Source organism: Elgaria multicarinata, chromosome 1 (genome assembly GCF_023053635.1).
Source record: "Elgaria multicarinata webbii isolate HBS135686 ecotype San Diego chromosome 1, rElgMul1.1.pri, whole genome shotgun sequence".
In the NCBI taxonomy this organism is placed as follows: domain Eukaryota; kingdom Metazoa; phylum Chordata; class Lepidosauria; order Squamata; family Anguidae; genus Elgaria; species Elgaria multicarinata.
Genome location: NC_086171.1, coordinates 153,714,544 through 153,729,647, shown reverse-complemented (window position 1 = coordinate 153,729,647; position 15,104 = coordinate 153,714,544). Strand labels below are relative to the sequence as shown.

General features: G+C 41.3%; 1 protein-coding gene across 3 annotated transcripts in view; it reads right to left on the bottom strand.

Annotated features, from left to right (window-relative positions):
- Positions 1 to 14,578, bottom strand: part of EIF2B3 (eukaryotic translation initiation factor 2B subunit gamma) — a 90,193-nt gene extending 75,615 nt beyond the window's left edge. The window contains exons 1-3 of one of the 3 annotated variants that reach the window (XM_063118586.1): positions 14,555 to 14,578; positions 11,840 to 11,996; positions 8,078 to 8,214 (exon numbers count right to left, since the gene is read on the bottom strand). In XM_063118586.1, the coding sequence (XP_062974656.1) occupies positions 8,078 to 8,214; positions 11,840 to 11,987 (285 nt within the window). In that variant the 5' untranslated portion in view covers positions 11,988 to 11,996; positions 14,555 to 14,578. Of the gene's footprint in view, positions 1 to 8,077; positions 8,215 to 11,839; positions 11,997 to 12,746; positions 12,755 to 12,839; positions 12,945 to 14,554 lie in introns of those variants that run through there. The other 2 variants (XM_063118595.1, XM_063118603.1) reach the window with 2 other exon arrangements.
- Positions 14,579 to 15,104: the final 526 nt, after the last annotated feature.

The window sequence follows — 15,104 nt, the reverse complement described above, 5'->3', positions numbered from 1 at the left end:
AAGAGCCTTGTGCCAGAGGGAAAGAAGGAAGAGTAGAAGTAGCCATGCCAACAAGTTCATGCCATAAAGAGATCACTGAGGGAACTGTTCGGGAGCAGACCACCACCACCTTTCTCTACTACCCAATTTAAAGAGACATGTACCCTGAGGTGACAGCAAAAGAGAAATCTCTTTAAGACAGCCGGTTCAAGACAGCCAACAAACTTTCATAACTTTTTGTTAAAGCATTTTAAATTGTAAACCACTTAGAATGTTTGGCAGAAATGCACTACATGAACGTAGTAAGTAAGTAAATCATTTTCATCACTCCAATAGTTTTTCATCTTTCATTATTCTACTGAGTTTGCAAGATCTGCCTTGGGTTGGAATAGGGCTTGAACTAGGCAATTCATTTGGCTCCTTCCAACTATGGAATTCTATGGTTATATATAGCTTAAATATATAGCTCTTATATAGGTCTGCAGAGAAGCTTATCATATTTCTGTGAAATGCCTAGAATATATGAGAAGTAAAAGGAAAGAATGAAATTAACTAATTGGTAAACAACAGTTTCCACTTCCATTTCAGAAATCAAAATTTGTTTTTGAAAAGAGTGAAATGAGTGAAAGGTGAAATATCTGAAAAACATACAATAAAGCATCGTTGGGAATAACATTACACGGTGATGTGTGCATCGTACCAGCAATACCTTTCCCCAGATGAAATGCAGATACATTCACACAACCCACAGAGCACGTTGTACACAAATATGCTAAATGTGTGGGTGGAAATCATTCCATCATTATCAGCTTTTGCTTTAAGCAGAACTATTTTTTTTGAAGAGTTAAGTTTAAACCTATCTTTTCAAAGAGCAGGAGTTGATTCCACATTAACTTCATCAATACAGCAGTACTCTACTGTTAACAATGCCTGTTTCATTAGAAGCAAATCCTTTCTGTTCCTCTGTGCTTGGGCACATCTACTCAAAGGCTTTGCCCCAGGGTGGCTTTGCAGTAGCGGCACATCATCTACATGACGCAGCTGCCATTGCGAAGCCATCTGGGGGCAAACCCTGGAAACTCCGCTCCCAAAAAGTAGGGCACTTACCCTGGCTTTTTTGGCAGCGGAGCCAATGGCGCCCCCCGATTGGTCGCCATGGGCAGCCTCGTGCCTCTGGAGAAGTTAAAAAATAAAAACCGGGGGGCGGGGGAGGAGAAGAATGAGCTATTCCTCCCCACTTTTTAAAATTTAATTATCTATATCTGCGGAGCTCCACAGATACAGATAATAAAAATAAAAAGAAATGGGGGTGGGTGGGGAGGAAAGGGCAGCCAGAGGGAGGAGGCGTGGTTCGCCCAGTACCTCTCGTGTCCTCCTCTGGCTGACTCGTTCCTTCCTACCCCCAGTTTTTATTTTTATTATTTGTATCTGCATAAAAAAATTTAAAGGGGGGGGGAGGAATGGCCCCATTCCTCTCCTCTCCCTCCCCGTTTTTTTTAAAACAAGCACGGGCCCAGAAAAATCGCAGTTGTCTTCCTTCCTGTGCAGAAGCCAAGAAGGAACACAAATGCGGGGGGGGGGGGGCAAGGCGCTTCGCGGCACCAAAGCACCACAGTAAAGACGGGGGCCCTGTTTCCAGGCAAAGTGGCTATCTCCTTGCACTGAATAAGGCAGGGATCATCGGATTCCAACTCCTATCAGCACCAGTCAGCATAGCAAATGGTCAGTAGGGGATCATAACTAAAAACCATTTAGGAGACACATGTCCCCCACTCTTGCAATAAGGGTTTTTAAAAGGACACTTTATAGCCAAACTACTTAGAACATAAGAAGAGCCATGCTGGATCAGACCAAGGATTCATCTAGTCCAGCACTCTGCTCACACAGTGGCCAAACAGCTGTCAACAGGGAACCAGAAGCAGGACACAAGTACAACAACACCCTCCCACCCATGTTCCTCAGCAACTGGTGTATATGGGCTTATTGCTCAGATACTGGAGGTTTCCCAGGTATCCCAGGAGGACAGAACCATTCATATATATCTTCCAAAGAATCCAGGGGAAACAGGAGTGAACTACTACTACCAGATCTGCAAGGAGGAATTTAACACGAAATTACCACTGGTAAAATGTAAGCTGGACAGAAATAGGAACACATCCAGCAATCATTAAGGGGTAGAAGTGTGCAAATGTGTTAGAATATCAATAAAACTGCAAGTGTTATTATCAAAATGGAAAACTTCACCCATATCCCTACTCTAATGTTGTTTTTTAAGGATAATTTTCCACTATTTTTCTTCAAAGAAAAATCCCAACAGATAAAATGCCACTTGTCTACTCCACAGCAACCATACCTTAGCAAAACTGTCAACCTTTGCAAAGCAGAAATAAATTTCACCAACATTTGACAGCTGCAAATGGCCGTTAAGATTCCATGTGTTTTTCACCGGTTAAGACAATTTAAAAGCTGTGAATGTTGGACCTGCCAAGTTCATTGTGACAGCACAAAATTTGTTGGAAATGGGTAGGCAATATAGTTACAGTCCCACTGCTTTTAAAGACACTAGACTGTTCTTTTTCCAATGGGATACTTCTTAATTTCAAAATCGAAAAACACTCTCCTCAATGACGAAAACCACGTCAGTCTCATGGACCTGCCTACTGAAACAGCTATCTGGACTTGTTAACTCAATCTTGTAATTATTTAACTAATGTACTTTAATCTGTCACCCTAGTAAGCTGCCAACAAGGCTTTCATAATTGCGAACAGGCTTCTCATTTTAGGATGAACTTTGGCAAAGGCTGAATGCAAGACCCCCGAGGAGCGCAAAGGGAACAGAACCACCAAATGTCTGGTTGCCATCTGTTCTACCCATTTACTCGCTCCATATGTAAATAAACGTCAGAGAGCAGAGGGACCAGTGAAACACACCGTTGCTAAGTAAAGCCCACATTTCTGCCTCTCCTCCTGATGAGCAGAGCAGCGGCCTCAGATGCACGCTGAGAGTGCACCATGAAAGGCTCTTTTGGGATTCAACAGCCTCCCCTTTGAAACACCAACACCCTCATAAATAAAGCCCTTACTGTCTGAGGGATGCCCTTTTTCCAGTGTGGAACCCCTGAAAGAATAAACTAATGGCTGAATGAAAAAATAAACCAGGCGAGCACCCTAGTAGAAGGTTGTATTTTCCTTTACTTTCAACGGCTGATGCAGTAGAAAGAAAATAAATGGCACGGTCTGTAGTTTTGAAGCTATATACTCCAAAATCTATTACACCCTGATGAGCCACTGATTGGGAGGATATAATCAAACATGTCGCTTTGGTAAGAAGGGGTGGGAAATGTGATCCCACTTGATTTCATGAATTATGTAAATATGAATACCAACAAAGCAAATATTAAATATATACCACCTCAGATACACCAGTGGTGTAAAACCACTTTCAGCCCAAGGGCCAAATTCCATTTCGGAGAAGCTATTGGGGGCCACATTCCAATAGTGGATGGGCCCAAAAGCAAAAAAGTAGGGTCAAACCCACCCACCCCCGAATATATCAGCAACTTTTACCTTAAAGCCCTTACTGTCAGTAACTAGGCCTCAGGAGAGGCATTTTAACCTTTTGGAATTGTGGGGAAATTGCACAAATGCCAGGAAACCAGCCAATAATTGGTGCCCGGGGGAGGGGCATATGGGATACTCCAAAGGGCCAGACTGGGACCACAGGACAGCAGGATTTTATTGGAGATTTATAATTTCGTAGACTCATAGAGTTCAATGAACGTCAAGGAAAGCCTTGAAGAATGCACCCATAGGAGATGTTCATATTATTCAGCTTTCTCCCCTTTCACAGCAGCAATGAGAGCCCTGCTTCTCTTCAAACAGGACTGGCCTTAATCACCTCCTTGCTTGGACAATTCTAACTTTACAAGTCACCCATCTCCTCCAAAATCTTCACAAGGGATATACCATCATTTATAAAAGGGTACAATAGATAAACCAGCCCCCTCTGTGTCTCTTCCATCCCCAGGGGCTGGGGAAAGGGAGCATGAACTACACATACTGACCTTCAGTTATTTGTGCAACTGTGTACACACACACGTATGTGTGTTGGGAATTTCTGTATTATTTTCAATGGCCCATAAAACAAAATTGTTTTATGTAGGAAAACTGGATTAACATAACATCACTTGAACTTGACCTCCATATCTCCCAAAGTGCTCCTCCCTGTACGAATTCCTTCTATTAGGGCCCTGCTTAGCGTCTCTTCAGTGAAAGAAACAAGAATATCTGAGAATGAATGCATATGCAAGCTCAGCAAAGAGGTGGTTAGACTCCTACCTGTTTCTGCTTATGGCTCTTTCCTGAAAAATGCATGCAGGTTTTGCATTGTATTATCTAATGATTTTCACATGTGTTCAATTCTCAGAATTGGGCCCTAATTTGAGCTATTTCCGTGATTTTATGTTATATATTCCACTGCTAATCCCTTGAACACTTTTTTTTTTGCTGTACAATGTGCTAACATCATATGCAAAGCACAAGAGTCTCCACGGCACCATCAAGAGAGGTAAGTGAGGCAAAGCAGTTTTTATTTGTATTTTAGAGAGACACATTGCAGCCCTAAAGTACACAGAACGTCCTTTCAGCCTCAATAAAGGAGTCTGGAGAAATACTTTAAGAAAATGAAATGCTCTGTTTATCTATTTCAAAATTAACTTCTAAGTGAGGGAGGAAAAGGTCCCATTTGTCTCCTTGTAGATGGATGCCATGGTTCTTTTAAAAAAAAAATAAAAATAAAAAAAATCTACCAGCGGTCCAAAAATATCTCTATTACGAGCTTGAAGTTTTTCTTTCCATGGTCACCAAGTTCTCGTCAACTGTATGAGAAAGATTCAGATTCCTCCTCCCAGCCGTTACAGTGAGCCTTCTTACATCATGTGTTTGGAAAGGGGATTTTTCAACAGAGGAAGTGAAGCGCTAAGCCGCTCTGTCCAAGACTACATGGATCAGTGACCCTCAGCAGCATACAGACCACTGCTGTGACATCACACTTTCCACAATGTGGCTCCAAAAGATGCGCATACCAAACAAATCTGGAGTCCCAGTCTTTGTTTAGCTGTTCTGAGAAATTATGTCTTTCTCTCCCTCTCTCTTCATTATTTGTGGAAGGATCTTGAGGGTAGTTTTTGGAACTTTGCTTTGAAGAAATTGGGAGAAACCAGGTGGGCCATCTGACATATCATTATTTCCTAGTCAAAGTTTTATCAACAATGAACCGCCCAGAGAGCTTCGGCTATTGGGCGGTATAGAAATGTAATAAATAAATAAATAAAATAAATAAATAAATTACAGCATGACAATTAATTCACCAAGTATTAGTCAAGCCTTCTATTAGCACACCTATATAAAGGAAGGAAAATGTAAAAATTGTTCCACTGCTGGAACACTACGTTTTAATAGCTGGCCAGAGTATAGGTAGTGACACAAGGCGGAGAAGAACTTAACAGCCTGAAAAATACTTAGGGAAAACAAAATGTTGATCCAGCATATGGACGCATACACTCTCTAAAGATCTAGCTTTGTATTCCAAAAATCCGTCACATGATCTATGCTCATAATAAGCAAGGGGCTTAAGAACACAGCATAAAAAGAGCCCAGGTGAATCAGACCAAAAACCTATCCAGTCCAACAGTCTGCTCTACAGTGGCCAACCAGGTGAAGGCTACAAGCAGGACATGAAGGCAACAGCACCCTCCTGCTCATGTTCCCCTGCAACTGATATTGAGAGGGGTTTCAAGAACATCAGCTGTGCCGGGCAAATTACTTCTGTCACTGAAGACAAAGATAATAGGCATCATCGTATGCTGATCAAGGAGCTATACTTCTTGGCCACATCTGTGGTTTTGTGTGGCTTTATAGCAAAAGCCCCTTCCAACATCACCCTTTACTGCATGGGCTCTTTCCTGGGCCACTTGGTGAAAAGTCAAAGGTCATGGAGGAAGAGCTTATGCGGAGTTTCCTTCCCATTTGTCTGGATAATTAATTTCTGACGAAGAGGTTTCAACATAGAATAGACACTTTTTTCCTGTTTTGGCAATTGCTGGAAGCAGAATGCCAATACATTAACAAGCATCAATTGTTGCCTTAGTTTCTTCACACCAGCTCCTCTCCACACTATTTGTGCTCCCATCAAATACTTGCCAATTATACACCTTCTTATGCTTTGCATTTGTATTAGAAAAGCTCTACAGAATATAAGATATGCAGCAATTTGCAATGAGACAGTGAAATGGAGAGGCGTTCCAGGAATCTTAATGGCTATGGCTGCACTGCAAAATGGGGGAAAGATCCTGCATTATACAATATGATGACTTCAACAGGCTTGTGAGCTCCCTTAAAAAAGAAAACAGAAGCTCTTGTGGTTAGAGAGGAAAAGTTCTGCATATGTAAACTGTTTCTATAGAAGACTGAAACCACAGATAGAATTTGGGCAGCCAGTGATCAGAATTCAGCAAAGCTTCCAGCCCCTCCTTATGGTTCCCCAGAGATTTTATTTTATTTATTATTTATTTATTATTACATTTCTGTTCTGCCTTTTTTCCTCTTGAACGGAACCCAAGCCGACTCACATAGTCCTCCTTCTCTCCATATTTTCCTCACAACAACCCTGTGAGGTAGGTGAGGCTGAGAGTCAATGACTGGCCCAAAGTCACCCAGTGAGCTTCCATGGCCGAGTAGGGGTTAGAACCCAAACCTGCCAAATCCCAATCCAACACCCTAACCACTACACCACACTGGCTCTCCAGAAGTAATTCCACCTTCCTTCTCATGCACCAGTAATTGTTTTAATTGGGGGGGGATTTTAAGTTTTAAAAAGCATAATTTGGCTTTTAATTAGCATATTTAAGATGTTGTGTGCATCTGCACATCATGGTAAACAATTAATCCTGGCTTAATAAACCATGATATTCATGAGCAGCGTGCTAGTGCATGCAAGCTAATTGCTCCCACCATTCCTACAAATGATATCTCCTTATAGCCTTTACACAAGCATTTAAGATTTGGAAGCAATTAACTACAGACCCCAGTTTGGATGTATTGGCACACTATGCTTAATTGTAGGTTGTATTTATCTGCTTGCACAAAGCAAAGGAGCGATGCAGGAGCAATTGGACTGCACGCATCACTATGCTGGTCATAAACCTCATAATTTATTAAGCCAGGATGGACAGCTTACTGTGATATGTGAAAGCTTGTGTTTTAGATTGCCTGAGAATCTGTTGGTGGGATATAAATCCAGAAACAAACATACAAACAAAATAAACAATTTTACAAGAATTCTGCCCACATAGTTACTCAGCACCTGGGATGTACTCCAAAATGTCTCCAGTGCTACAAAATTATTACCCTATTTCTTCAATTCTAAGACGCACTTTTCCCCCCATATAAACATCTCTAAAAATGGGGGGTGTCTTAGAATCGCGGGTGTGTCTTAGGGTTTTTTCCCCTGTTGGTGGTACTGAAATTAGTGTGCGTCTTACAATCGATGGCATCTTACAATCGAAGAAATACGGTATTTATTTATTTATTTAAATCCCATTGTCTGCATGCCTTCTTGAAGTAGATTCTAACCTGGAAGTCAATTTGGGAATATTGAGGTATAGCTAATGAAGAAAAGGGAGGCTGCCATTAGGCAAAATCAGATGGCTGACCCAGGCTGCAGATTTCGGGGGTCATTAACAGCAGGTGTGTGGGAGTTAGGCTTGAATCAGTGCCAGGCAATGCTCTTGCACAGTTCCTGTTCATCTCAAATAGAGCTTATGCAGAAGAACATTTCAGAAGACTGGGCCTCTTGTTAATTATTGGGAAGGGGACACTATTTGCCTTTGGCAAGGCTTGCTAAACACAACTATAAGGAAATATCATTTGTAGAACCAACAATGGGCAGGACAACAAGTTCTTATACTTAGTTTTTAAAAAGTTACCAAGATTAATTGTATCGTTCATTCTTCTTATTACACATATGAACATTACTCGTGTTTATAACAATCAAAATACTGTGAAATGAATATTTCTAAAGCAATAATGACAGTAATACCTTTATTTTCGCATGAATATGTCGTAACGAGTCTGCAGTCCCCATATCGGCATCATCAATACACACAATATCCAGCTTCAACTTTGTCTCCAAGTTTAGCACTTTAGGAACGTCTTTCGTTGTAACCACAATGACCTCTAAAGAGCAGAAGAAAAGTTGAGGTGAGTACAACTATGAAAAATTATACACCATTCTGCTTGTCTGTTGAACTGAACAAACATCCCTTAAAGCTCTCAAAACTTCCAAAAGACCTTTGCAAGTGAATTGGTAATTTGATCAAGCTCTTCAAGGCTCCAGAGTTCTCATTAAATGGAAAATACTGGCAAAGCTAGAAATTTCACTTTTTCCTGACTAAAAAGAATTACAAAATACAAGCTGTGAATGGGTAACATTCATTCCCTGCAGATATTTTATAACATTTAATTTTATATACTTGTTACACTAGAATAGAGGTGGGGAACGTGTGGCCCTCTGAATGGTTTGTGGACTGCAACTCCCATCAGCCCCATCCTGCATAACCAATGGTGAGGGATGATGGAAGTTGCAATCAATCAACATCTGGCGAGCCACACATTCCATATCCCTGCATTAGAGCCTGACAAGCAACACTTTCACCAAAGGACCTCATAATTAAAGTACAAGAGAGATGCCAAAAATGGAAGAAGACCGTAAGGATGTGGTGACACCTCTGCTTAATGTGACATTCCATGAATTTAACAAGACAGCTAGATCCTAACACAGATATATATTCTTTGAGACACATGGTTTTATAGGCACATAAGAGCCTCACAATTTAACACTCAGAGGAGCATCTAGAACGCTGAATCTGGATGTGGGAAACCAAAGTTCAAATCCACCATTAGGCCATGAAACCCACATTTTGGGCAAGCCACCAACTTTCAGGGCCTTTCACACATTTTGGGACAGTAAAACCCATTTCGGCACTGCAATCAGTATCAGCTCCTGGCAAGCTCCTGTACAATAAATACATTTGCAAAAAGGCATTTGTGCATTACTTCATTTACATATAAATTTTATAGCTGGAGTAGCTGGAAAACCTGATGGACTGCAGAGAGCGCTCTGAAGAATACCTGTCCCCCAGTACTTCCCTTTGGCACCATTATTATTATTATTATTATTATTATTTATATAGCACCATCAATGTACATGGTGCTGTACAGAGTAAAACAGTAAATAGCAAGACCCTGCCGCATAGGCTTACATTCTAATAAAATCATAATAAAACAATAAGGAGGGGAAGAGAATGCAAACAGGCACAGGGTAGGGTAAACAGGCACTGGGTAGGGTAAAACTAACAGTATAAAGTCAGAACAAAATCAAGTTTTCAGGGGAGCCATTTGATACTATTGTTCAATACCAGTCACAGCATGTAGTATTCTGGATCCATTACTGTGAGGGTAATATAATCTGTCTATGGATCTAATTTTATTACTGGGAACTGTTTTGAGAAACATCATCAGCATCATATATTTATTTCTTACCCACCTTTCCCTTTGGATCGAGGCGGGGAACAACATTAAATATAATATAATACATAAAACTAGTTAAAAAAGCATATAAAATCAATACAACATTAAAATAACAATCACAACATATTAAAATCTTAGGTTTAAAATTCATCTGGGTAGCCTGCAAGAGAAGACTAGTCTTTATGGCTGTCTTAAACTCGGAAAGAGTGTTAAGCTGACGAATCTCCTCCAGCAGGCCATTCCACAGTCTGGGGGCAGCAGAAGAAAAGGTCCTCTGGGTAACAGTTGTCAGCCTAGTTGTGGCTGACTGGAGTAAACCCTTCCCAGAGACCTGAGTGTGTGGGGTGGATTGTTCGGGAGAAGGCGATCTTGAATGCAGGTAACCTGGACCCAAACCACGTAGGGCTTTAAAGGTAATAAAGTTTCCTAACTATGTGATAGTTAAGACATAGTAAATAGGGACAGGAATATGACAGCTTTAAAGTCTGAGACAAAACCTGAACAAAAGAGAAGACTATCTAATATTAAGTAGCAAACGATACTTCATTCAGCACTGATAGCCAGGTTAGAAACATATAATGTGTTGGAAAAACACATCTAGCACACATTTTAATTACTATGCAATTAATATCATTAGGTTACAGCTTACTGACCAATAGAATATTATTTGCCTGTTGTAAGACAAAAGATCAAATACCATGTTTGTTTTGAACTGCACTTACATTAGTGGTAAATAAAAATGCTAAATGGAAAGCTACAGCTAGTTATCATCTTCTTTTAAACTTTTATTCTACTAGAACACAGTAAACCTTGGGCTTTTAAATTTGCCTCCAGAGTTTAGTAAAAATGTTATAAAGTTTTTGAAATAAATGCCTAGACAAATGGGGGAGAACTCCCCAGGGATAAGTATTTGCTATTGTTAAACGAATTATGAGTGATCTATTGCAAATCATCCAGCAATCTACTAGTAGATCCCGATGTACCTTCCACCAATCCCTAACTTAAAGCTATTTATAGCCCACAACTGATAGGAAGAATGAAGCATTTTCTAAAAACTGAGGTCAAAATAATCTTTGTTCTGAACTTTGTCGTATGTAAATTAAAGTGCGTATGTAAATTAAAGTTATTAATTTTAATTAATAACATTTTAAATCTTCTGAAATTCAGATCCTATCTTAGAGTGTTGTAAATGCAGACAAAGACAAAATGAATATTGATTTTGCTGGAAGAAACAAGGATAAATCAATGGCAGCAGACTTTTTTTTTAGCAAATGTGACACAAGTCATGTTAGACAGTATCTCTATAGTGCATGAGTAGGCAACCTGGTATTCTCTAGATTCTGCGGACTACAACCCCTATAATCCTCGATCATTGGCCATGATGGTTATAGTCCAAAATATCTGCCCTGCTCACTGGCCATGATAGTTGTAGTCCAAAATATCTGGAGGGCACTAAGTTGCCTACTTCTGCTCTAGAGTGGACTATAACTCATGTGCAGCGTCCTTGCCTGTAGCCTACTGAGATGCAGGGCAGACAGTAGCAAAGAACTGGAGAGGCGAACAAGAATAATACAGACTTAATTATGCCACAGCCAGGCTGCAGGCCTTCCTACTAGTCAGATGTGCCACACTCCTTTGCTGCCAGTGCCACAGACTGGCGCGCCACACTCCTTTGCTGCCAGTGCCACAGACTGGCACTCCATAAAATAAATAATCAGACCAGGGTGGGTGAGGCGGTGGCACACTATATACATTGGAAGTTTCAATACCCACAACACAGGCACATTAAAAAAACTGAATCCTACAAACCCAGTTAATCTGAGCTAATCATATTAAAAACAATTAAACTACTTTACCCTAATTGGTATGACATAATGTATACAGCAACCCAAGTCTGGATGAAAAATGGATCAGTGGGCTGCAATTATTATAGGAAATTGGCAATTTTTTCTAGACGATGACCCCATAGGCTATGCCAGGCTTCCCCAAACTGGTGCTTTCCAGATGTTTTTGGACTTCAAAACCATCAGCCCCAGCAACCATGATCAGTGTTCAAGAATCCAGGGAGTTGTAGTCCAAAATATCTGGAGGGCACCAGGTTGGGGAAAGCTCCTCTAAAATATGTTACAAGTGTAACAATCTGATCAGGCCTCCATCAATTTTTGTTCTTCATGCATGACTCACAAAAGTGTAGTCCTATGTCATCTACCTATTCCTCTTAGTATCATTCATTATTATCATATTGTGGAATTCTGCAATGTTTGTTACTTACCTTCAAAACCAACTTGTTCTAGCAGGTTGAGCGGGTACCATATTAAGGGTTTATTGCCAATAGGAAGGAGAGCTTTGGGGATGCTTGAGGTCAGATCCATCATGCGGGATCCACCACCAACTGCCATCACCACTGCTTGGAACTCCATGGTAAAGATCTGAAAAAGTGAAACAGAGAACAATCCATAAACACAGGCAGCTGACTACAACCCTATCACTCCTGAAGAAAAAAGTGCAGAGCTAGTGGCCCTACAACCAGATCAGAGCACTGAGAAGTAATTGCCTCTGAATCCACCAACAGGTTTCTGTACTGTCTTGGAGGACAACTCCCAATTAATATCCTCTTTACTAAGCTTGATGGGAGACAACAGGTTATGCTGTTGACAAAGGATGATGATCTCACTTGTATGCTCCTATTTGTTAATTTGAGAAGGAGCAGGTTGATGGGCTGACAGGACCAGAACTCAAACCTGCTGGGGCAGGGCAAGCTGTGGTAACTCAGTGCTGAGGGAAAGACACCCTTCACATGCTCAGTCTTATTATACCTGTGTTCTTACTTGCCTTATGTCTTTGGGCTGTGGAGGGGTATGAATGCAGGCTGAACTAGGTAAGCTGAACGTGCTCCATCACCGAGCCATGCTATTAACACGCTCTGTGTGCCAAACCCCAGAGACTTCCAGTCCCTCTCTACTCCAGCCTTCCTCAACCTGGGGCGCTCCAGATGTGTTGGACTGCACCTCCCAGAATGCCCCAGCCAGCTGGCTGGGGCATTCTGGGAGTTGTAGTCCAACACATCTGGAGTGCTCCAGGTTGAGGAAGGCTGCTCTACTCCAAAAGCGAACGAGGCGGTGTTTTGAGATCCACTGGCAACGTCAAACTCCTTATGACGCCGGGAATGTGAAGCTGACCGAGTCCATCTCTGGCCACTCACAGCGAAGAAGGTATGGGCAGGATGGCCTCTCAGTGCTCTGCCCGCGCACCCACTCCCCTATCCCTATTACCTGAATCCCAACAAGGTGCCGGCTATTTCCGTTTCACGGTGTGACCAGGAACCAATCACAACGACCACAGCTCCCTTCCGGGACGCTTTCTCGCTTGCTCCGCCAACAAAACGTGTATAAACTTACAGCCGCGTGTTTACTCGTGGAGCGAATCGATGAACAGCCTTAAGGGAGAGCACCGAACAACCGATCTCCCTCCGAGGACTTGCAGAGAAAATAAGCCAGTGTAAGAGCACCGAGCTATCGATTCCCGCAGGGTGGGGACAGAGAGCGGAGCGCTGAGCTATCGATCACTCAACAACTTCGGAATTGCTCGAGGAGCTCGATGGCTGGCCTATAATAAACCATTTCTCATTTGCGTGATAAAAGGCCAGTATTCGAACATGAGAAACGAGTTACTACAGTGATAACGGTTTATTATAAATGTTCTATAAAGAACAAGAAAAGAAAAGTGATTTAGGCTGCAATTCCACTCATGCTTTCTTGGGAGTAAATACGATTAAGCACAAACGTCTGAGCAAGCACACAAATGTGAGCTGTGAAGTTCCCAGCCGCAAATTTACTTTGGTCACAATCCTAAACACACTTAATACACGATAATTCTTATTAAATTTAGTGGGATTTACTTTTCTATAAACATCTTGTATTGCTACTGGATTTTAAAAAGCCACCATGGTTTGTTTTTTGATCATGCAAAACAGTTCAGTATCCGAGCCTCAGAACTAGAATAGTGTTCTGCAATATGAAGGTCATATTAATTGATCCTTTATGATTATTCTAATGCAAGCAACTAACATAGTGATGGTCCCAGGGAGAGATTTAATCTCTCTGATGAATGTAATGTGCCAAGGGTTAAAAGATGGCTTCTCTGCCAAAGGTTGGCTACAGGTGGCTACATGCCACATTTGCATTCCTTAATGGTGGACATCATGTCCTAGCAGACAAAGAAAAAAACTTTCGACCAATAGAGCATCGAATGTAACCTATGACTCATTGAGATTGTGCACCTTAACTTGAAAATTGAACATAACTTAATTTGCTAATCCAGAACTGACCAATAGAAAGGTTAGAAAGAGAATAACACCCTCTTGTAGTCAGGGCCTATATATATACTGTGAGATTCCTTTGTTCTGGGCGCCTCCATTTTATGGAACCGGAGAGCACCCCCATACTGCAGTATCGGAAGTAAATGGATTACGTGTGTTTGATTGGCTATTAACGCGCCGGGGTAACGGGCCTTTAAATCCCTGGTTGAGGGACAACAATTGCACCTAATCAGATTATCAAACCTCTCAAACCAATTAACCTGGCACAGGTTTCTTGCGCCTACCCAAACCCTTGATCAGTTTTGCCTGATGGAAAGCAGTGTGAAAGCTGAAATATCACTTTGTTTTAGAATATCTAAGAAGATAATGATTCTGAATTTGGGATTAAATTATGGGTTTTGTCAGGATTGCTCTGAAAGACTCCCAGATACCCAAAATTCAAAATTTATTCCAAAATAGGTGCCCACCCGCTAGTGGTGAATGGGTCAGTATAAACACTGCTATGATGGACCAGATGACAGGTACAAATACTGGGGTGGGTGGGAGAGTCTCTCTAGCCTATCTACACAAAAGTTGCCAGAGAGCCTTTAAAGCAAACACACACAATTATCATCACTTAGCCAGTGAGGAAAACAACAAAACCCAGGCTGCATTACTTGATCTACTTACCTGGGAATAAGCCCCACTGAACCGAACAGGAGTTACTTCTGAGTAGACATGTATATAGGATTGTGCTGTCATTCTCTTTCATCAGCTAGTGTTCTAGTGCTTCCATATGCATAGTTACATGGATAGAAGGCTTCAAAATACTAGAGAAGATAAGAAGCAAAACTGAAAACTCTTTGTTTACTATATAGATAAGTGTACATGTGTGGCATCCACACAATACAGGATTAACTATGTATATTACTGGAGTACTAATATCTACCTGTGTGGTTGGTGAAGGCTAGTGGCTACTGGAAACAAAGTTGTCCCTAATTACCTACACTATCCACAAGCAAAGGTTTTCCTCTTTTCAATCCCTAATCCCTGGTTCACTGCTTTCCCAGGAGAGCTAAAAGGTTAATATGGAAGATATACTGCTGAAGCAAAACCTTGAAGATGGCATAGAAAAGGCATCTGAAGCTTAACTGGAGTCCTATCCCAGCTGACTACATTATGAGGGGCCACATCAAGGTGGAAAAGGTGAAAGAACAGAATAATTTGGAATCTATGGGTT